Here is a 23,887-nt window from a genome sequence, read left to right as displayed (position 1 = left end):
AAGCAAAAAGTTATATTTTATATTAACTACTTTAATTTTTAAAGAAATAGTTAAATTTATAATAAAAATATTAGAATTTTCAGAAAAAAAAGTAATTTTCTAATAATAGTTCAGTTTTTAATTAGATGTTGAATTTTCAGGCTAAAAAGACGAATTTTCTATAAAACAGTGGAATTGTTAAGTTGAAAATTTGAATTCTCATCATAAAATTAAATTGAGAACCAAATAGTTACGTTTTAAAATAAATACTTAGATTTTTAAGAAAGCAGTTGAATTTGCTATAAAAAAATTTGAATTTTAAAACAAACCTCTCGGAAATTGACAGTCATCTCATATGATTCACGATTGAGCAACGAATCTAAGTCCTCCTCTCTTCCTCGAATCCACGTTTCTCGCGTCTTTCGCGCATGCGTCCGGAGAAGTGGAGGGGGCACGATTTGGGTTTTTAATCCATGGGTGTGGTAGAGTGGGGATGTGTAGTCAGAGTACGCGAGGACTGCGCGCCTGCAAACCACCCTCGCCACCCTCGCAGATTCTCTATGGGTGTAGTGACTTCCGTGGGGTCCTCGCACGTGCGTCTAGTTCTCTCTTTCCACCCAAGGCGCCCCGAAAACGCGCTTTTTTCAAAAAAAAAGAAAAAACTTTACAAAATGTATTTCAAAATAGAAACTCAAAACTGAGAATTGAAATCGAAAATTTTCAGTCGGGAGTGAAAGTTTGATATCTGCGATAAGTGTGAGTGCGACAGTTTCTTGTTTTCGACATTGCGACCCTTGTAACAAATCTGCCCTCTTAAGCTCTTCATCCCTCGTTTCAACTTTCCCCTCTTTCATCAGTTTTGTTTGACATTTCTAGTTTCCGAATTTTTCCGAAACTTTTGAAACTCGAAAGAGGGTTTCCCAGCGTGAAGGATGAAACAAATTGCTGTGAGACTATTTCTCCGAGTGGTATCAACCACCACGAAACTTTCGACATTATTCACAACATTTATTTTTCAATCTTTCGAGGAAAAATAAATTGTTTCTGGAATCTTTTTTTATATCCAAAGAATTCTGTTTTTCATTGGATTAAAAAATATTGAGAAATTTGTGAAATTTTACAATTTTGAAAGGGTTTCGGTTTTCAATTAGAAAAAATTGGTTTAGAATTGAAGGACTTGCGGGCAGAGGAAAAAAGGGGATTGAAAAGATTTTTTCAGTAATTTCAGGATTTTCATTTCTGAAATTTCTTAAATTTTCATTATAAATTCAGTGATTGAAAAAATAAGACATAGTACCGTAAATAAATTATCGTTTTAATTACGGAATTTAAATAAAATAATAATAATTAAAAAATGTAATCCAAGTCATTTGTTCTTTTTTTTCAAGTGAAAAATATTAATGGAAATACTTTTTCCATATAAGGGAAAATGGATTTTCATTTATTTTAATTTTTCAATGTCAAGATTGCGAAATGAAAAATCTTTTTTTTAATTAAAAAGTGGTGAAAAATATTAACAGAAAAACTTTCTCGATAAAATGAAAAATTGATTTTCATGTATTAAAATTATTCAATTTTTATTGTAAATTCAGTTATTGGAAAAATAAAATATCGTTCCGTAAATAAAATGTTCAAAGGTGAATTGTAAATTCAGTTATTAAAAAAAAGGCAGTATAATCTTCAGAGAATAAAATGGATGAAGGGATTTGGAAAACTAAAATTAAAAAATTGAAAAATACAGAATTCATGATCAAATTTCCAATTTTGAAATCATAAACCATTTAATTTCCCTTCTTTGGGCTTTTTTCTCTACAAATTTTGTGAAAAATATTCCGGGAAAAACTTTTTTGATGCCATTGAAAATGGATTTTTATTTCTTAAATTTGATTTCTCCACAAGAAAGAAATAAAAGAATTTTGAAAATTAGTAAATTCATAATTGTGAATTCAGCTATTAAAAAAACAGAATATTGCACCGTAAATTAAATAAATAAAGTCAGTTCTAAAATTAAAATTAAAAAGTATAGAATTAAAAAATCGAAAAGTCGCGACATATTTTCATTTTCGATGTTATACAAAATATAATCTCAATCATTTGGGTTCTATTTTATTAAAAGGCGGTGAAAAATATTCACGGGAAATAATTTTGAAAAATAGCAAATTAATATTTTGATTTAAAATTTGAATTCTAAATTCAGTTATTAAAAAAATATCGTACCTAAAAGCAAATAAATAAATGTATTCGGAAAGTTAAAATTTAAAAAATAAAAGTCATGAATGCAATTTATAAAAAATGAAATTAAAAATCAAAAAGTGAAGGATAATTTTTTTTAAATGAATCAAATTTAGAAAGGTGATTGACGAACACTTAAATTCAAAGACTAGAGAATGACATATTTCCATCAGGAAAATTGATATCTTCCTTTATAAAATCTCATTTTAATTTTTCCACTTTCATTAATTCAATTCTAATAATAATTTTTTGATTTTTCATTATTTATTTTCAAGGTTTCTGTTTTTTTCTCTTTAGAAAGTTACAAAGCCTATGAATAAGAAAAGGGAAAAGTGAAGAAATTAAATTAAATTTGAAAATAGAAATTTGCGCAAGTGATTTTAATGTTAAATCTAAGTTCAATTATTTAAAAAGGCAGTATAACGAACTGAAAATAAAATATTCCAATTTGGAAATTGGAATTAAGTAGCGAATTCGTAATCTTATTTTTATCTTAGTTGTTTGGAATAATTCGATCTCTGCCCTTTAGAATTAAAAAAAAATAAATAAATAAAAACTGGTAAAAAATATAAATATTGAGACTTTACGAAAAAAAATTGAAATTGTTATTTAAAAAAAGCTACACTTTTTCTAATGGCGATTCTAAATGAGAATAAAAATTGGAAAATGAAAAACTCGTGGGGACGGCTGAAATAACGCTAAAAAGAAAATTACCGAAAAAGAAAAAATAGTAAATTCCCAAAATTAGAAAATTGTCGAACTATAAAAATCCCGAATTACAAAATTAAAGAATAATAAAATTCCCGCACAGTTCATAATATTACCGAATTTTAAAATACCCGATACTTGAAAATTTCTGAATCGAAAAATTTTTTAAAAATAAATTTTATTTATTTGTTAGAAATACAATAATAAAATATTTTTATCCGAGAAAATTGCCGAATTTTAACATTTAAAAATTTTGTTTTTCAAAAACTTTATTTATTTAATAAAAAAACAAGAATGAAATATTTTGATCAAATAAATTGTTTTTAATTGTCAATATTTTTTTAAACGATTTTTTTTCCAAATTCAGAAATTAATTTTAAAGAAAATGAAACATATCAAAACATTTAATTATTGTATTTTTAAATAGTAAATTGCAGTTACGATTTAAATATTTCTTTTCAAGATTTTTTTTAGTTTATTGTTTTTTTAATTATTGTTTTTATTTAAAAAAATAATTTAAAACATGTATTGAACAATAGAAATCAAATTTTATTTTTTGAAATATTCTATTATTGATGTTTGATAAATAAAGAATATTTATTCAGAAATTTTTCTTTTATTTGTTCCAGTTCGGGAATTTTATGGTTTGACACTTTTTTGTCGGATATTTTCTTATTCGGAGATTTTCAAATTTGATAATATTAGAAAATGTTTAGTAGTTTTATTATTCCAAAATTTTCTGAATAGCAATTTTCAAATTTTTGAAATTTTATAACTTAGAGAATTTTCCAATTTAATTATTTTATTTTTCGGAAGTTTTATTTTCTGAGTGGATTGAAAAATGTAAAAAAATAAAATTCTTAACTTTGTGACTTTCCCGAAAAAGAAAATATTCTGAATAGAAGATTCCGGAATTTAAAAATAAAAAAATTGTTTTTGAATGAATATTATTTATTTATTAAAAATTGAACAAACTAATATTAATTACAAATAATTGGTTCTTAATGTTTAAAGACTTATAATTACTTTTCGAATTATAAACAACAATAAATGAAACAAATATATTTCTGGGTGAAAGTTTTTCTTCGAAAATGTGCATAGTATTGAAGAAAAATAAAAAAAAAACGTTCTCAAAAATCAAATGAAAATTTTGTAAAAATAAAAACAAATTTTGAGATAAATGAGTGCTGAATTATATCCTGTAAAGTTTTGTTAAAAACATTTTATCGAGTTGAGAATTTTTTGTTGCATCGAGTTCACGTGTTTTCAAAATTGAAGGTGATAAAAAATTTAATTTCCCATTTAGCAAATTTTTCTCCTAAAAATATATTTTTTTCCATTAATGTTGTTTATAATAAAAAAAAAATTTCAAAGACTTTTAACATCGAAAAGCAAGTTTTCCTTAATAAAAATATTTGATTATTTTACTTATAATAAGTAAATAATATTGATTAGAAAACAACATATTTTATAATTCAGCAATTTTCTGTCGGGAATTTTCGCATTCGGTAATATTATAAACAGTCCGGAATTTTTCGTGGATATTTATATTTCAGCAATTTTATGATTTCAGGAACTTCATATTTCAAATATTTTTGGGAATTTTACACTCACCGGAATTTTATTTTTTGAGATTTTTCAGTCTGAATTCGTATTCAATCTTATTATCCACATTCAAAAAAATTATCCCAGTCGTTTTGTTTTTTAATTATAAGCAGTGAAAAATATAAATAATAGAACAAAGTAGTAAAAATGATAAGCAAATTAATTGAGAATAGAAGTCCATTTTTCGTTAATTCGAATTGATTTTATATTTCCAGAAGCAAACTATGTCCCGTTAACTGGGTCAAGCAATATCGAAATGTCGGTCGGTTATTAAATAATTTCAAAAATTTGATGAACGTCGGAGCTCCTTTGAGGGATTAAATCGCTAACATAGTGCATTATGCGACAAAGCTGTTTATTTTTAGGCGACCAGGGGTCTTTAAAAAAAAAGAATTCTTGACGTCAGTGCAATTATCGCGGAACAAGAGGCACGTACGCGAAAAGAGAGGCCCTAGAGACACTTTTTCTCCGAGGCGTAACCAACAGTAAAACGAAGCTACTTTCAAAAAAATTGTAATTGTTAAAAAATTGAGGATTTTAATTTTGACCTTTTTTTAATTTTTTAAGAACATTGTTTAATTTGCTTAAAAAATTGAAAAATCATTGGTGACAGCAGGTTAGGAAAAAGTTTAAAAAATTTTAAAGGGATCAACAATTTTTTTAATTTTTAAATATTTTGAAGCATTTAAAAAAATTCCAAAGAGATTTGTAATAGATTTCAATGGTTTGAATGATTCTGGGTATTTTTAAAAACTGCAAGGAATTTAAAAGGGTTTGAACAATTTGCAAAAAATTTCATTAATTTAAAATATTTTAAAAAGATTTTGCTGCATTAAAAAATTTTAAGGTTTAAATTTAAAATTACAGCAATTGAACAAATATGTTCCTATATGAAAATTTTATTGATTTATTGTTCGTTTAAATTTGAAGAATAATTTAAGAAACTTTAACATAAAATTTTTTCAAATTAAATATTTGATCATTGTAGTTTTAGTAAAAAATAATATTTATTTAAAACAATTATTATAACTGTTTACAATCTTGAATTTTATGCTATGAGAATTTTCTGTCGAAAATTTTATTATACGGGAATTTTCCATTTTGGGGATTTTATTATCAGTGAATTTTACTTTTAGGAAATTATATTATTCCGTAATTTTCCAATTTGGAAATTTTATTGTTCGGGTGTTTTTGAATTAAGGAATTTTACAGATTGGAAAATTTATAATTCGGGAATTTTCTAATTTGGGAATTTTATTGTTCTGGAATTGTTCAATTCGAGAATTTTACTGTTCGGAATTTTTATTATTTGGCAATTGGGGAATTTTATTAGTTGTGAATTTTTCATATAGAAAATTACAGTGTTCAGAAAATGTATTATCCGGCAATATTCCAACAGGAAAATTTTTCTACTCGGAAATTTTCTTATTCGGTAATTATCCAATTAGAGAATTTTATTATTCGATAATTATATTATTCTATAATTTTTCTGTTCAAAAATTTTATTATTCAGGAATTTTCTAATTTTATTTTTCGGGAATTTTACTATTTGGACATTTTATTTTTCGGGAATTTTCCAATTGGGGAATTTCATTATTCGGAAAAATTTCAATTCGGGAATTTCATTTTTTGGAAATTTTATTATTCGGTAATTTGTCGTTTCTGGAATTTCACTCTTGGGAAATTTTATTGTTCGGCAATTTTCAAACAGCAAAATTTTATTATTCGGAAATGTTATTATTCGGTAAATATCCAATTGACAAATTTTATTATACGACAATTATTCAACTGGGGAATTTTATCATTTATGAATTTATTTAATTTGGGAATTTTATTGTTCGGGAATTGTCCAATTCGGAAACTTTGCTGTTCGGAGATTTTATTATTGGGAAATTTTCCAATTTGGAAATTTTATTATTCGGGAATTTTTCGCATCGGGAATTTTACTATTCTGAAATTTTATTATTCGTTAATTAACCAATTATAGAATTTTATTATTCGATAATTATTCAACAGGGGAATTTTATTATTTATGAATTTTTTTAATTTGGGAATTTTATTGTTCAAAAATTGTCCAATTCGGAAACTTTGCTGTTCGGAGATTTTATTATTGGGAAATTTTCCAATTTGGAAATTTTATTATTCGGGAATTTTTCGCATCGGGAATTTTACTATTCTGAAATTTTATTATTCGTTAATTAACCAATTATAGAATTTTATTATTCGATAATTATTCAACTGGGGAATTTTATTATTTATGAATTTTTTTAATTTGGGAATTTTATTGTTCAAAAATTGTCCAATTCGGAAATTTTGCTGTTCGGAGATTTTATTGTTGGGAAATTTTCCAATTTGGAAATTTTATTATTCGGGAATTTTTCGCATCGGGAATTTTACTATTCTGAAATTTTATTATTTGCTAATTAACCAATTAGAGAATTTTATTATTTGACAATTATGCAGTTGAGGAATTTTAATATTTAGAAATATTCTAATTTGTGAATTTTATTGTTCTGGAATTTCACTGCTCGGAAATTTTAATATTCGGGAATTTTTTAATTAGGGGAATTTCATTATTGAGGAATTTTTTGTATTAGGAATTTGATTTTTCGGAAATTTTATTATTCGGTTTTCCAATATGAAAATTGTATTACTCGGAAATTTGATTATTCGGTAATTATCCACTTAGAGAATTTTGTTATAAGACAATCATCCAGTTGGTGAATTTTTTAATTCGGGATTTTTATTGTTCGGGAATTTTACTGCCTCGAAATGTTATCATTCAGGAATTTTCCAATTGAGCAATTTTATTATTTGGACATTTTCCAATTGGAAATTTTATTATTCGATAGTTTTTCAATTCGGGAATTTTACTGCTCGGCAGTTTTAATATTCGGGAATTTTCCAAATAGGGAATTTATGAATTAGGGAATTTTCCAATTAGAGAAATTTTTAAATTAGGGAATTTTCCAATTGGGGAATTTCATTATTCGGGAATTTTTCGAATCGGGAATTTCATTATTCGGGAATTCTTTGAATCGGGAATTTAATTTTTCGGAAATTTGATTATTCGGCAAATTTCCAAAGCATAAATTTTATTACTCGGAAATTTGATTATTCGGTAATTATCCACTTAGAGAATTTTGTTATAAGACAATCGTCCAATTGGGGAATTTTTTAAATTGGGATTTTTTTGTTCGGAAATTGTTCAATTCGGCAATTTTACTGTTTGGAAATTTTATTATTCGGGTATTTTGCAATTAGGGAGTTTCATTATTCGGGAATTTTTCGAATCGGGAATTCGATTTTTTGAAAATTTTATTATTCGGCGAATTACCACTACGAAAATTTGATTATTCGGTAATTATGAATTTAGAGAATTTTAATACTTGACAATCATTAGGAATTTTAGTGTTCGGAAATTTTATTAATCCGTAATTTTTCAATTGGCGAATTTTATTATTTCGAAATATTACAATTTGGGGAATTTGATTTTTTCGGATTTTTTAGTAGTTCAAATTGATAGTGCAGAACTTCTTTAATCTTTGTTAATAGATAAATGCATATAAACTAATTCAATATGGTCAGGGGGTTGTGAACAGAATCTTTCTGTCAATAAAAATTTTCTATTTTAGAAATACATTTTTAGATTAAAAATTCCTTATTTGGAAATTTTGACGTACAAATTTCCAGAAAATTCACAAGAACTAACTAAAATCAGCTAGTGCGAAAAATGCCAGAATTTAGTTTTATCAGTTCTATTAGATAAAAAAAGAATTTCAAATTTTTTTTATTTCATTTAAAAAAGATTTTATATTAAAAGTGTAGAAAATTTAGTTTTGCGTCCACTCTGTAACTGAGAATATTCGAGGTTCAATTTCCCTGGGTAAAGCCCTAAATAATCGTGTAACATGAATTTTCGAGATTGCGGGCAGGCATGTAATTTCTGGACTTCGCGCGATAAACGTCACATGAATTGTTAATATTTCACGCGAGTTTACAACGTAAGAAGCTCAAGTAGGATATTAGATGCCTCATAAACTCAAGTCACCCAGAACAAATAAGGAAAAATAAAAAAATGGAAAAATAAATAAATAGAAGTGAAAACGAAACAATAAAAAAGAGACTTCTTAACATTTTTTATTCATTTTATCAGTTTAGACAAATTTGATCTATTATTAATTTATTATTATTTTTGTTATTCGTTTATTATATAATTACTATTATTTATTTTTATTCTGTTCATTTTATGAGGGTTAAAAATGTACGACGTATTTTAAACTTTCTCATTTATTACCGACTTTTTCTACTTTAATAACAATTAAATTTAAAATTTAAAATCGAATAAGTTTTTGCTGTCAATGTATTTAAAGAAAGTTCAATTCTGTGTGTAATGATCTTTTATTAGAATCAGGGAAAAGTAAGGGAATTTTATTAGTCAGGAAAAGACAGGGACATTGAAAAAAATCTTGCAAAAGTCAGGAAATTTCTAAAAAAGACGCTTTAAATAACTTCCAGGGTTATAAATTTTAATTGATATAATTCTAAATTGGAATTGTTTTATGCCAATTTTTAAATATTTTATGTGAGAAATGTATGGTTTTAGTTTAGAATGTTATCATTCGTTTGCAAAGTCAACAATTTTATTCAAAAGTCCTCCTTTTTGTTTATATTATCTACTATTACGTTTAACTTTTTTTTGTTGCTAACAATTTTTTTTCAACTGAAGCTGTAATTCAACCAGTCTTGGCTGAAAAATGATATAAATTAAAAATTTAACTATTTGGGTAAGATTTAAACCACTTGGTTAAAATATATATTTATTTTTTGTTTCAAAGTTCATCTCTCTGGTTAAAATTTCAGGTTGAAAAATGCAAATGTTTTGCAAAAAATTCGTCCCTTGACTTGAAAGTTCAATAATCTAGACTATTTTTTCCTTTCTTGACTGAAAAATCTTTATTTGCTCAAAATTCGTTAAAATTTTCTGGAGTGAAACTTGAAATATTTTGTTAAAAATTATTTTTGTTAAAGATTCATGATTTTAATAAAAAATTCATTTCTTTGGTGGAAAATTAAATTTTTTTTTAAAATTTGTTGTTCTTGCAGAAAATTCATATTTTGGGCTTACAAATTAACTGTTTGTAGAAAATTCGTCTCTTTTTAGTCGAAAATTTTATATTTGATTGAAATTGGTTAAAGAATTTATTTTTTAGGATTGAAAATTTGACTGTTTTTTTTTGATTTTTTAAAGTTCAATTCATTGTTCGAAAATTGAAAATTTTGGTTGAAATTTAGTTTTTTTGTTGTTGAAATATCAACTTATTCATTTTTCGTTTAGGTCATTTTTTGGTTGAAAAATCAATTTCTGGGGTGAAAATTCAACTACTTTGTTAAAAATTCTTTTGTTTGGAGATTCATAATTTTGATTGAATATTGATCTTTTTGGTTTAGAATTAAATTATCGTGTTGAAAAATTTTATCTTTATTGCGGAAAATTAAAAATTCATCTCTTTGGTTGAAAATTAAATTATTTTGTTCAAAATTTATCTTCATTGCAGAAAATGAATATTTTAGGCTTAAGCACTCACTGTTTTGTAGCGAATTGTCCTCTTTTTAGTCGAAAATTGATATTTGTTTGAAATTGCTATAAGAATCTATTTTTTAAGGTTGAAAATTCAACTATTTTATGAAATTTTTCAAAAATTTAATGCTTTGTTCGAACAATTAAAAATTTGGTTCAAAATTCTGTTTTTTTAAATTGAAATATCAGCTATTTAATTTTTAGTTGAAGATTGATCTTTTTGTGGAATGATCAATTTTTTGCGATGAAAGTTGTTCTACTTTGTTAAAAATTATTTCGGTTGACAAAAGATAAATTTAATTGATAATTTTGATTGATCTATTTGGTTGAAAATTTAATTATTTTTTCGAAAATTTGTCTTTATTTCAGAAAATTAATACTTTATAAATGAAATTCAACTGTTTGGTAGAAAATTCGTCTCTTTAATTAAAAATTTAAATTTGTTTGAAAATAAGTTAGGAATTCTTTTTTTAAAGTTGAAAATTCAACTTTTTTTTTAATGTAACAAAAAAATTAAATTCTTTGTTTGAAAATTCATTCTTTTTTTGATTGAAATATTAACTATTTAATTTTTCGTTGAAAAATGATCCTGTCGAAAAATATATTTCTGGGATATAAGCTAAACAATTTTGTTAAAATTAATTTTTGTTGTTAAAAACATTCTGATTTTAATTAAGAAAATAATTAATCTGTTTGGTTGAAAATTAAATTATTGCGTCGAAAATTCGTTTGTATTGTAGAAATCTAATATTCAGCAATATTATAATAATTAATATTTTTTGGTCAAAAATAGAAAATTCATTGTTTTGTTAAAAATTCAACTTTTGGTGCTGAAAGTTTAACTCCATTTTTCGTCAAGGCTTACTATTTTTTGTTTCAAAATTTGACTATTTAATTGAAAATTGATTGTTTGACTAGAAAATTACAATATTTGGTTAAAAATTCAACTATTTTCACGAAAATTCAAGTATTTTGTTACAAGATAATCCCTTATGGTTGAAAGTTCAACTGTCTATTTTGTTAAAATTCGTTTATTTCGAGAAAAAATTCGTCACTAGGATTAAAAAAAAAACTTTTTTTTGTTAAGAGTTAAACTGTCTTCTAAAAAGTCTAATTATTTGGTTAAAAATTCTACTGTTTTAGGTTAAAGTATTTTTTTTAATCCAAAATTTATTTGAAATTTTACCCTTTTTGGTCAAAAATTCAATAGTTCAGTTAAAAATTCAATTATTTTATTGAAAATTAAATTTAAGTTAACTTAAAATTCTATAACTGAAATTTTGCATCGGGGAAACATTCCTACGGTGGATAATAATTATCTAAGAGCAAAAACAAAAAAAAATTAATTTTAATTTTAATTGTGTAAGGCTTATGGCATCTTAACTACAATTTAAATGAAATCAATTGACTCACATTAGTATTTTTAATTAAAGATTATCTACTGTAGGTTGTACTATCCACTGTGGGAAGGTTACCCCCCCCCCCCCATCATGACATTTCGAAAATTTCATTAAATTTAAAAATTACTTATTCATTCAGTACTCTTAAAATAACGTAGTTGAATGATTACACTTTTTTTTAAATACGTGAAATAAATCCAGGGAATCTTGTTAAAAAAGCTCGGGCCAACGAGCACGGATTTTTATTTAATTTTTTATTTTTGTCCTCGAATTGGAAAAAATGGTTTTAAAAATCTGTGAACAGTTTTGTTGGTTTGTAAATAATATTGTTGAAAAATTTTGCGATTTAGGTAAAACGGAATTTATTTTCTATTTGAAGTAAACGCGTTTTATTTGATTTGCAGTGATAAAGCTTTGTGCGGAAGCAATTTATTATTTGAAACGGAATACTGAAATTGTTGAAATCGAGAAAACTGTTGAGAGAAATTCCTTTATGAAAAGCTAAAAGTTGGATGAGTTTCAAATGAATATTTTTCAGGAAAATAACATTTTTGTGATTGTATAATATTTCTTTCTTTTTAAGTGGATGAAAATATTAAATATAAATTCAAATATCTTATTAATATATATAAATAAAATATTCAAATTTTTATTTATTTGTATTTTTTATGTCATTGAATACAATTCACAAGAAATTTGAAAACTGGAATATAAAGAATGTATATTTTAAACTGAAATTTGAGGAAAAGATTATTATTTCAAAACTTTATTTGTCAGGTTTTAATATTTTATTTTATTTATAATACTTTTCATAAATTAACAATCGAATTCAGAGGACTAAAAGTGAAAATTTAGAATGAACCCACTTTCAGTTTTAAAATTCGATTTTTATTTTTCAACTTTTTCAATTTTATGAAAAGAAAATTTACCGCTAGAGCCTTATTATTATTGGGTCCATTTTTTCTTATTTAAACAAATCAAGTGTGGCCAGTAGTATTTAAAAAATGAGAATAAGAGACAAGAATTTAAATATATTTGAAATATTTGAGGGTATTTAAAAAAACTAAGAAATTTTAACAGATTTCAGTCATTTGAAAGTATTCTAAAGATTTTTAAGGATTTTAGAGTATTTAATTACTTGCAGGGAATCTTAAACAGCTTTCCACAGTTTAAAGGGATTTTAAAAGATTTCTAAAAATTTTAAATATTTTAGGAAATTTAAAAATATTCTAAAAAGTTTTTTTTTAAAGATTTGCATTATGTGAAAGAATTTTAAAGGAGTAAAAAAAGCTTTGGGGTATTTTCAATAATTTTAATGAATTTCTAAAGGCTTTACAATTTTTTGAAGGATTTCAAAAGATTTTAAAAGGGTTTCAATTATTCAGAACAAATTCAAAAAAATTTTTAAGTTATTTTAAAAATCCAAAGTAATTTTTAATATACTACAATAATTTAATAATAATTTATATTTTAACAAAAAAGATTCTAATTTTAAATAGAAAGCAGTTAAATTCAACCAAAAGAGATAAATTTAAAAAAAATAGTGTTGGATTTTTAACCATGAGATAGATCTTTTAAATCAAAAACATATTTTTTTCTACAAGAAAAATAAATTATTAACAAAGTAAATAAATTTTTAATAAACTACTGTAATTTGAAACAAAAAAGAAAAAAACATGAATTTAAAACTGTACAATATCAGTTTCAAACCAAAAGTGGAATAGTTAAATTTTCAGTTGAAAAATTTATTTTCAACCAAGAAGATTAATTTTCTACCAAAAAGACAATTTTTCATAAAATATATCAATTATAAATTAGATAAGATCAATTTTCTATTTAGAATATCAAATTGCAATTTTTTTTCTGAATTCTCAGTTTTCAGCGATGAAAACTAATTTTCATCTCACAAAAAAAAATTCATTTTTCAATCGTTGGAATTTTATTTTTCGGTATTTTTGAGTCGTCTCGTTTAAAGTTCATCTTTTTTAGTTGAAAATGTAGGCACTTGGTTGAATATTCATGTATTTAATAATTGAACATTCATAATTTTTTGTAAAAAAAATCTTTTTGATTAAAAAATCTTCTTTTTAGTTAAACGTTAAAATATTTTATGTGAAATTTATTTTTTTAAAAGATTCATAATTTTAGACAAAAATTCATCTCTTTGGATAAAAATTTATTCGTTTTTTTTTAGTTAATAATTAATTTTCTTCACTGAAAATTCTATTTTTTGTTTAAAATTGATATTGTAAATTGAAAATTAATCTTTTCTGGCTGAAAATTGATATAGCTTATGAAAAATCGCCTTCTTTAGTAGAAAATTAATCTTCTGGGTAGAAAATTACTTTTTTAACAGAAATTTTAACTATTCCTCGCTTGGTTGAAAACTGATCTTTTATAAATTTAAGTTGATATTTTTTAGTTGAAAATTCAAGTAGTTAGTTGAAAATTAATTTACTTTGTTAATAATTTATCTATTTTGTAGAAAAAAATCTCTTTGATCACATAATCTACCAGCGCTTTGTTTGAATGTTAAAATATATTTTTGAAAATTCAGTTGTTTAAAAAGATTTATAATTTTACTTGAAAATTCATCTCTTTGGTTGAAAATTTAGCTGAGACTTTTGTTGTTGTTGAAAATTAATTTTCTCTAGTAAAAATGTAATGATGTAATTTTTGGTTAAAATGGATATTGTAAATTAAAAATTTATATTTTCAGGTTGAAATTTCATATATATTGTTGAAAATTAGTCTTTTTATGGTAGAAAATAAATCTTCTTGGTTGAAAAGTCACCCTTTTTTATTCAAAATTAAACTGCTTGGTTGCAAAGTAATCTGTTTTGTTTGAGGATTCAACTATTTTATGGATATTAATGTTTTGTGGTTGAATTTGACTGTTCTCTATTTAAAATTAATTTTTTTTTCTGTTGGATAATGAACTATTACATGCTTCGTGGAGAATTAATATATTTTCATTTAGAATTGAACTAATTTTCTAGAAATTAATTTTTGTTGCTTAAGTTTTCAACTAAAAATGAAACAAATTAAAAGAAAATAGTTATATTTTAAAACAAATCGTAGCATCTATTTTTAAACACACGAGAATAATTCTGAACTAAAAATATGATTATAAACATTTGAGAGAAAAGAAAAAATTTTTTAACCATGAAAAGAAGTTATAGACGGCCCCTAATCTTTTTAGTTTATCTGTAAGTTTAATCTTTAAATTATATCAATATTTTTAAGTAAAATTAAATTGATATGGTATGCGATAAAGTCAGCTAGGTACGGGGTAAAGTTGGTTAGGATACGGGGTAAAGTCATGTAGGGTAAGGGGTAAGTTCGGCTACGGTACAGGGTAAAGTCATTTAGGGTACGGGGTAAAGTCGGACAGGGCATGGTGTAAATTCGTCTGGGGTACGGGGTAAAGTCAGGTAGGGGGTGGGGTAAATTCGGCTAGGGTACATGGTGAAGTCGGATAGGGTACGAGGTAAATTCCTTTAGGTATAGGGTAAGTTCGGATAGGGCTGGGATAGGGTGCGTGGTAAATTTGACTGGGGCACGTGGTAAAGTCGGTTGAAGTACGGATTAAAGTCAATTACAGCAGGGGGTGAAGTTGTTTAGCGTACGGGGTAAAGTTTGATGAAGTGCGGAGTAAAGTCAGATAGGTTACGTGGTGAATTCGGGTAGAGTATGGGGTAAAGTTGGTTAAGACATGTCGTAAAGTCATTTAGACTATGGGGTAAATTCTGGTAGGGTGCAAGGTAAATTCGTTCAGGGTGTATGTTAAAGCCGGATAAGCAACTAGATAAATTCGGCTGGGGCACAGGGAAGGGGCGGTTAGGATGCGGGATAAATTCGGCTGGGGCATGAGGTAAAGTCAGTTATAGTATGGGTTGAAAACAATTACGGCATGGGGTAAAGTTGTTTCGAATACAGGGTAAAGTCGGATAGGACACAGGGTAAATTCGTTTAGGTTATGGAGTAAAGTCGGCCAGGTAACGGCGTAAAGTCATTTAGGCTACGGGGTAAAGTCGAGCAGGGTACGAGATTAATTCGTTCAGGGTAAATGGTAAAGTCAGATAGGGAACGTGGTAAATTCGGTTGGGACACGAGGTAAATTTAGCTAGGGTACGGGGTAAATTCGGCTAGGGCATCAGGTAAAGCCGGTCACGATACGGGGTAAAGTCAATTACGGTACGAGGTGTAGTTTTTAAGTATACGGGGTGAAGTGAATTACGAAACTGGATGTGTTTGTTTAGCACACAGGGTAAAGTCGGGTAGAGTGCGGAGTAATGTCGGATAGGGCACGGGATAAAGTGAATAGGGTACGGGGTAAATTCGACTGGAGCACGAGGTGAAGTCGGACACGATACGGAGTAAATTCGGCTGGCAAAGGAGGTAAAGTCGGTTAGGGTATGGGTTCAATTTGGCTAGGGTATGGGGTACATTTTGCTGGGGCACGAGGTAAAGTCGTTTAGGGTATAGGGTAAAGTCAATTACGGCACAGGGTGAAGTTGTTTAGCATACGGGATAAAGTCAGGTAAGGTACGGAGTAAAGTCGATTAGGGTTCGGAGTAAAGTCGTTCAGGATACGGCGTGCAGTAATGAAGCGTATGGTAAGTGCCAAATATGGTACAGGGTAAATTCGACTTGGGGACGGGGTAAATTTGGTTCGGGTGTGGGGTGAAGCTATTTAGCGTGCAGGGTAAATTCGGGTAGGATATGTGATAAATTTAGCTATGGTAGATGTTTACGTAATATAGGGTACGGGGTACAGTTGGCTAGGATATGGGGTAAAGTCGTGTAGGGTCTACGAAACCCTAAAAAATGGAAAAAATCGAGTCTTGTCGTGGAAACCCTAGTTCGAGTCGAATCGGCTGAAAAGTCATTGGAACGAGCAGGCAAGTCGCTGAGGCGTCGGTATGAGTTTATGATAATATTTAATCCACTTACAGGGTTGAATATAGAGCGCATCAGGCGTGGCACCGGACCTCGTGGTGGTCAGTCGATGTCTCGATGCACCAGTCTCGTTGGTTGCAATAATCCAGTTACGCTCTGGTGCCACAAACGCAACTCCACATTCCCGCAGTTCCGACTTTTCAATTCTCCAGTGTAGTGTTATCAAGAGAAAAAAAAATACAAAAAAAAAATACAACTTGTGATTAGCCTCAAAACTGTGCGGGTTGTGTCTTTATCTAATTGAAAACAATTTTTTTAAACAAAAGGAAACAGGGGAATACAGTTAAGCAAAGGGAAAGAATGACTACCGAAGGGGTTCTCGGGCCCGAGGGGTTCCAGCAATCGAAACGGGTTCCCGGACTCACTGGAAACCCTTGAAGTCGAGACTGCTTCTCCAGAGAAAATTCTGAAATGTAGAGTGCGAAAGGGTTTTTTGATTGCTACCCTCCGGGGAAATCATTAGGAAAGTTCTAACGAATTTAATTTAGAAGGAAGAAAAAAGGGATGAAAAGTTTCAATAAATAGTTTAGAGAGGAGAAAAACTGGAGGAAAAAAAGTAGAAAGAAAGATCACTCGAGCTCTGAAGAAAGCTTTGGATTTCTGCAGTTTACCACTCCCCTGAAACTCTCTGACAGAAAGATCTCAGTTGTGAGAAAACAGGAAGATATTGTAGGAACTTATCATAAACTAAGGAGGATAGGCTGATAACAAGAGAGATACGGAATGTAGGGTAGTCTCGTGACCTAGAAAGGGAAACGCTAATTTTATCGAGGGTGCAACGATTAAAGGGGACTTCTCGGGGATAGGAAGTGGAGGCGACTGCTATAATTTTAGGGTCAGCGCTGCGACGGATTGAAATTTAGGAGGCGGGGAAGCCCGAACCCTATCGACTCGTTTCTCGCCCTAGGTCCTTAAAGGAGGCTTAGGGATTAAGGAATCTTGAGGACATCGAGGGATCGAGAATGCTGCGAGCCTGCCGACATTGGGGCGCGAAGCCATCCGGACCCTTTTTTGTCGGCAACAGGAAGAAATGAAGTTGTCCGTGTCAGCTTATAGAGCACAGGCCAGCGCTCACAAAAAGATCCTGTCCACCTATCAGCATCAGCTGAGTTACGGTGCGACCCAGGCTGCTTCAGCCCGGACCCACTCAGACGCCGCAGCGGTCCTTCCTAACATCAAGGTGAGAATTTTTAGGTTAGGAATTAGGGAAAAGTGCAGAATACTCTTCTCCGCGTGAAACGGAAATCAGAGATTTGATTTTCACAGGAAAAAATATTGTCACTAAGTTTTTTTTTAAATTTTTAACAACTTATTACGCATGTGCACATAACCTTAAAAATTATTTTCCCATTTTTTTCAAATCAAACGCGATATGGAGTTGAAAATTTAGGAAATATAATGAGAAGTACTAAGATATGTTTGCCTGATCCTAAATTTGTATAATTATTAAAAAAGCAAGAAAAAATATGTTACAAAAAAATTTTTTTTATAATTGTAGAAATTTAGGACGAGACAAACGTTTCATATTCCTTTTTATTTTAATTTTCCAAATTTTCAATCCGATATCGCGTTTCGTGTGAATGTAAGTTGGGTTTAAAAAACATGTCATTCAATGTAAAACTCTTGAGATTTTCAATAAAAATATATTGAATATTACAAAAAATGTGTAGTTAAATTTTCAGTAAACCAAAAAACTAATTTCAGATTAAACAGTTTCATTTAAAACCAAATATTTGCACTTTCAAGCAAAAGAGATGATTTTTTAAATCAAATAATTCAATTTTCAACCTTTAAACGCAAAATTTCCAACCAAATGGACCAATTTCCCAAACAAAAAAATTAATTTCAACAAAAAGCATTTGCATTTTCAACCTTAGGATATAGGTACATTTTTAACACAGAAAGATGAATTTTCAACCGAAAACATTTTAAAAAATCTATCCAAAAAAGATGAATTTCCAACAAAGCAGTTGAATTTTTGAATGAAGAACAAGAATTTTTTAAAATACAGTTAATGTTTTAATCTAGAAGGACGAAATTTTTAATCCAAAAAGATGATTGTTTAAACTAAACAGTTTTCTTTTAACAATTTTTCAATTCAATTTCAAAATTCAATTTTGAACAACATAGATTAATTTTTCAATCTAATAACAAAAGTGAATTTTTAATAAACAATTTGAACTTTCAACCAAGTATTTGAACTTTTATTAAAAAATAATGATACTCAACAAAAAATATAATAGTTCCTATTCCAATAAAAAAGATTTGAATTTTAAACGAAAAACAATCGAAATTAACCAAAAAGGACGAATTTTTAACAAAATAGTTCTTCAAACAAAATCAAAAGTTGAAATTTCAACCAGGAAGGTAAACAAATTTCAACACAACAAAAGAGGAAAATTTTTTAGAAAATAGTTGAATTTTCAGCCAACGAGTTGATATTCAACCAAACAAGTAAATGTTTGATGAAAATAATAGAATTATATGTACAATTATAATGTTAAAAAAATTCACTTATTTTTAAATTCCAGCCTTTTCAGTCAAAAATAAACTTTTTTGTCGAGAATTTTACTATCTTCCAAAAAAGTCGTCATTTTAGCTTAAAAATTGTAGTTTTTGGTTAAAATTTCAACTATTTTATTGAAACTTATTCTTGTTTCCTTGAAATTTCAACCATTTTTTTATGAATGTAATTGTTTGGTAAAAAATATTTGGTTTGTTAAAAACTCAACTATTTTGTTGAAAATGCAATATCTTCCTACTTGTAATCTTAGGAATTTAAAGGGTTTCATATTGATTTCAATATGTTATCAAAATTAATTTTATTTAAAGAATTTATTCTCGAATTCTCAAGTTTAAAATTGGTAACGTTGTTCATGGACGACGGCTAACTTTTGAAAGGTTCGTGAATAATTTTTATTACATTTTTTAGAACTTATAATTACCTAAATTAAGAGGATTTAGATTGAAATTATCATAAAGTCCTCGGCCTAATTGCGCTTTCAGTATTGCTAGTTTCGCGAGCATACCCGAAATTAAATCGAGAGTTTTAATTACTTTAATTGAGCACGTAATGCTAGCTATTTATTGAAAGTTCAAAATCGTTCAGAAGTTCCACTCGTGTTTTCTAACTGTTTCTAGCTGCAGGTAATCGTCCCAGCCGGGTGATAGTCAGCTGAGTGCACCAAACTGGGGTAAACATTCCACGGAGAGTTTACCTCAGTTTGGCTAACCATTTTGCGCTTACCCTGCTTGACCGATCACCTGCAACAATTCTTATCTACAGTTTTTTCTGTGTTAACAACTAGACCATCCCCTCTTTCAGCACAGAAAAAACTGGGGTTATGAAAAGTTGCAGGTAATCGCTCAAGCCGGGTAATAGTCAGCTGAGTAAACCAAACTGAGATAAACTTTCCGTGGTCATCAGGGCTCTAATGTGCTGCCTCTGGCGGTTCGCGGATGTTGTCTGCGATTCACCGCGGAAAGTTTACCTCAGTTTAGAGTGTTTACCTCCAGTTTACCCTGCTTTGTCGATTATCTGCAAGATTTCAAGCCTATAGTTTTTCTGTGGAAATGACTAGACCATCTCCCTTTCCTTAACTTCTCTAAATAATCAATTGGTGTTATTTTCGGCACACAAAATTTTTTTCCAAGACTGCTTTTTATTAATTAGGATGGGTAAAAAATCGTTTTTGAAATCGTAAATTATACCATGCTAAAAGTAATGATTACTGACATCCTTATGAAGTGTCCTGAATGTGGAAATTCGAATTTTTTCACGTTTTTGGAAGCGTTTAGTGCCTAAGAGTCCTCTTAATTTTTATCAGATTTTATAGGATAATATTTTGTAAGCGATAATTATCTTTGATTATCCCTGTAAATAATTTTTATTTTTTTCGCTCATGAAAACATCAAGCAATATTTTGTTGGTACTTAAGAGCTTTCTTGGGATCAAAATAAACTCACAAACAAGTTAAAAAAAATATGGGTTAGAGACTTAATGCAATAAAAATTCGATCAAATTTTAATTCAGTTTAAATCGTCCAGATATATTGAATTTTTGTAAGTTGTTTTTCATCCCAAGAAAGCCCAAAAGTATCAAAGAAAAATGTGTTGATATATTCATATTCACGAAAAATAGTTTATTACAGGGGTGTATTAAAGAAACACCCTATTATTGATGTTAGAATGAATCCTGTTTACGCTGACTTAATAAGAAGAGCAAAATTATTTATTTTATGAAAAAGGAAGTAACAAATAATGATCAATTTTATTTTAAATTTGAATCTTCTTTATGATTTGAGATTCCTTAGCATCCTGTTGTTCCTTGCGGCTACAGCGCAATCACTTCCAAGAGCTAGCGCAATAAAATTAAAAGCATGCAGAAATAAAATAAAAAATAAATGTTTTTTCATCTTTATTTTATCAATATTAGTGGTGAGAAAGAAAAGAAAAAAAAAGAAAACTGAGGAAAATTTGGTCATTTAGACCCCTGTGATAGAGGCTTTTCTTATTGTTTGATTTTCTTCGGGGATGGGTCGAATTGAAACATGTAGAACTAAAATAGAAAATATTATTTGCTATGTTTAATTGTTCTTTTTTATGTTAGTGTTAAAAGAAAAGAACAATAAGAAAAATGAGGAAAATTTGATTGTTGAAATTCCTACGCTGGAAGCTTTTCTTTTAGTCTGATTTTCCTTGGGGATGGGTCGAATTGAAGCATGTGGAACTAAAATAAGAAATCACTTTTTTCATTTTTTATTTTTTTTTTAAATTAACTAAAAGATAAGTAACTAAAAAAGAACAATGAAGAAAATAAGAAAAATTTGGTTATTTAGAAGCCTCTGTCAGAAGCTTTTCTTTCATTCAGAATTTTTCTTCGAGGATGGGTCAGATTGAAGCATATAGAACTGAAATATAAAATTTTATTTGTTATGTTTAATCTTTCTTTTTTTTATATTCGTGTTAAAAAAAAGAAAAAGGAGGAAATTTTGGTTATTAACACCCATGCGCTGGAAGCTTTTCTTTTATTTTGATTTTCTTCGGCGATGGGCCAAAGTGAAAACATATATAATTATAATAGAAAATATTATTAATTGTGTTTGATTTTTAATTTTTTGATATTAGTATTAAATAAAAGAACAATAAGTAAAGTAAGGAAAATTTGGTTGTTTAGATTTCTATGGTGGAAGGTTTTCTTTTAGTCTCATTTTCTCTGGGGATGGGGCTTTTCTTCGGGGATGGGCCAAATTGAAGCATATAGAACTAAAATAGAAAATATCAGTTATGTTTATTTTGTGATATTAGTGTTAAAAGAAGAGAAAAATGAGAAAAGTTTGGTTATTTAGACACATGTGCTGGAAGCTTTTCTTTTATTCTGATTTTCTTTGGAAATGGGATCGGAAGATTTGGTTGTTTAGATTCATATGCTGGAAGCTTTTCTTTTAGTCTGATTTTGTTTGAGGATTGGTCAAATTGAAGCATATGGAACTAAAATAGAAAATTTTATTTGTTTTGTTTACTTTTTAATTTTTTATATAATTGTTAAAAAAAAAGAACAATATTGTAAGGTGAGGAAAATTTGGTTGGTTGGATTGCTATGCTGGAAGCTTTTCTTTTAGTTTCATTTTCTTCGGGGATGGGACAAATTGAAGCATATAGAACTAAAATAGAATATATTATTTGTTATGTTTAATTTGTCTTTTTTTACATAAGTGTTAGAATAAAAGAAATATGAAAAAGATTTAGTTGTTTAGATTCCTATGCTGAAAGCTTTTCTTTTAGTCTGATATTGTTTGAGGATGGGTGAAATATTGGTCATTTAGATCCCTGCACTAGAAAGTTTTTTCTTTATTAATATTTTCTTCCGGACTATTTCAAATTGAAGCACATAGGACTAGAACAAACAATATTATTTGTTAGGTTGAATTTTTTTCTTGATATTAGTGGTTAAGAAAACGACCAATAAAAAAATTAGGAAAATTTGGCCATTTAGATAAATGCTGAAAGCATTTCTTTTAGCTTGATCTTCTTTGGGGATGGGTCAAATTAAAGCCTATAGAAGTAAAATAATTAGTATTATTTGTTATGTTTAATTTTTCTTTTTTTTTTATATCAGTGGTTCAGAAAAAGAATAATAGGAAAAATGACGAAAATTCGGTTATTTAGGTTCTTATGCTAGAAGCTTTTATCTTATGCTTAATTTCTTTGGGGATGGGTTAAATTGAAGCATATAAAACTCAAATGAAAAATATTATTTGCTATGCTTAATATATTTTTTTATATTAGTGGTTAGAAAAAAGAACAATAAGAAAAATAAGGAAAATTTGGTTATGTAGGTGCCTATGCTGGAAACTTTTCTTTTAGTCTGATTTTCTTCGGGTACGGAACAAATTGAAGCATGTAGAGTTTAAACAAAAAAAAAGGATTTTTTAAATGTTTAATTTGTCTTTTTTTGTATTTTTCGTTAGGAAAAAATTATAAAAGATCAAGGAAATTTGCTTATTTAGACTCCTATGCTTGAAGACTTTCTTTTAGTCTGATTTTCTTTGGGGATGGGTTAAAATGAATAATGTAAAACTAAAATAAAAAATAATATTTTTTCATTTATTGTATATTAGTGGTTAAAAAGAATAATAAGAAAAATGAGAAAAATTTAGTTATTTAGACTTCTATGCTGGAAATTTTTCTTTTAGTCTGATTTTTTGAAGATGTGTGTCAAATTAAAGCATGCTGGAAGCTTCTCTTTCAGCCTGGTGTGCATGTAGAGTGCATGTAGAGTTTAAACAAAAAAAAAAAGGATTTTTTAGATGTTTAATTTGTCTTTTTTTGTATTTTTCGTTAGGAAAAAATTATAAAAAATCAAGGAAATTTGCTTATTTAGACTCCTATGCTTGAAGACTTTCTTTTAGTCTGATTTTCTTTGGGGATGGGTTAAAATGAATAATGTAAAACTAAAAAAAAAATAACTTTTTTTTATTTATTGTATATTAGTGGTTAAAAAGAATAATAAGAAAAATGAGAAAAATTTAGTTATTTAGACTTCTATGCTGGAAATTTTTCTTTTAGTCTGATTTTTTGAAGATGTGTGTCAAATTAAAGCATGCTGGAAGCTTTTCTTTCAGTCTGATTTTTTTCGGGGACAGGTCGAATTGTAGCATGTAGAATTATGATAAAAAATAACATTTCTTATTTTTTCTTTTTTTAATGTCAGATGTTGAAGAAAAGAAAAATAAAAAAAATTTGGCCGAAACGGCTCATATGCTGGAAGCTTCTCTTTCAGCCTGGTGTGAATGTAGAGTGCATGTAGAGTTTAAACAAAAAAAAAAGGATTTTTTAGATGTTTAATTTGTCTTTTTTTGTATTTTTCGTTAGGAAAAAATTATAAAAAATCAAGGAAATTTGCTTATTTAGACTCCTA

General features: G+C 27.7%; 1 protein-coding gene across 1 annotated transcript in view; it reads left to right on the top strand.

The window, feature by feature from the left end:
- The first annotated feature begins 579 nt into the window (after nt 1-579).
- LOC117173478 overlaps nt 580-23,887 on the top strand; it is a 334,033-nt gene continuing 310,725 nt past the window's right edge. Inside the window, exons 1-2 of the mRNA XM_033362081.1 lie at nt 580-735; nt 16,464-17,647. Of these exons, the coding sequence (XP_033217972.1) occupies nt 17,498-17,647 (150 nt within the window). The 5' untranslated portion in view covers nt 580-735; nt 16,464-17,497. The remainder of the gene's footprint in view (nt 736-16,463; nt 17,648-23,887) is intronic.

The sequence above is a fragment of the Belonocnema kinseyi genome, chromosome 5 (assembly GCF_010883055.1).
Source record: "Belonocnema kinseyi isolate 2016_QV_RU_SX_M_011 chromosome 5, B_treatae_v1, whole genome shotgun sequence".
NCBI lineage: Eukaryota > Metazoa > Arthropoda > Insecta > Hymenoptera > Cynipidae > Belonocnema > Belonocnema kinseyi.
Note: the sequence above shows the minus strand (reverse complement) of the source record. Positions and strands in the feature narration are given on the sequence as shown.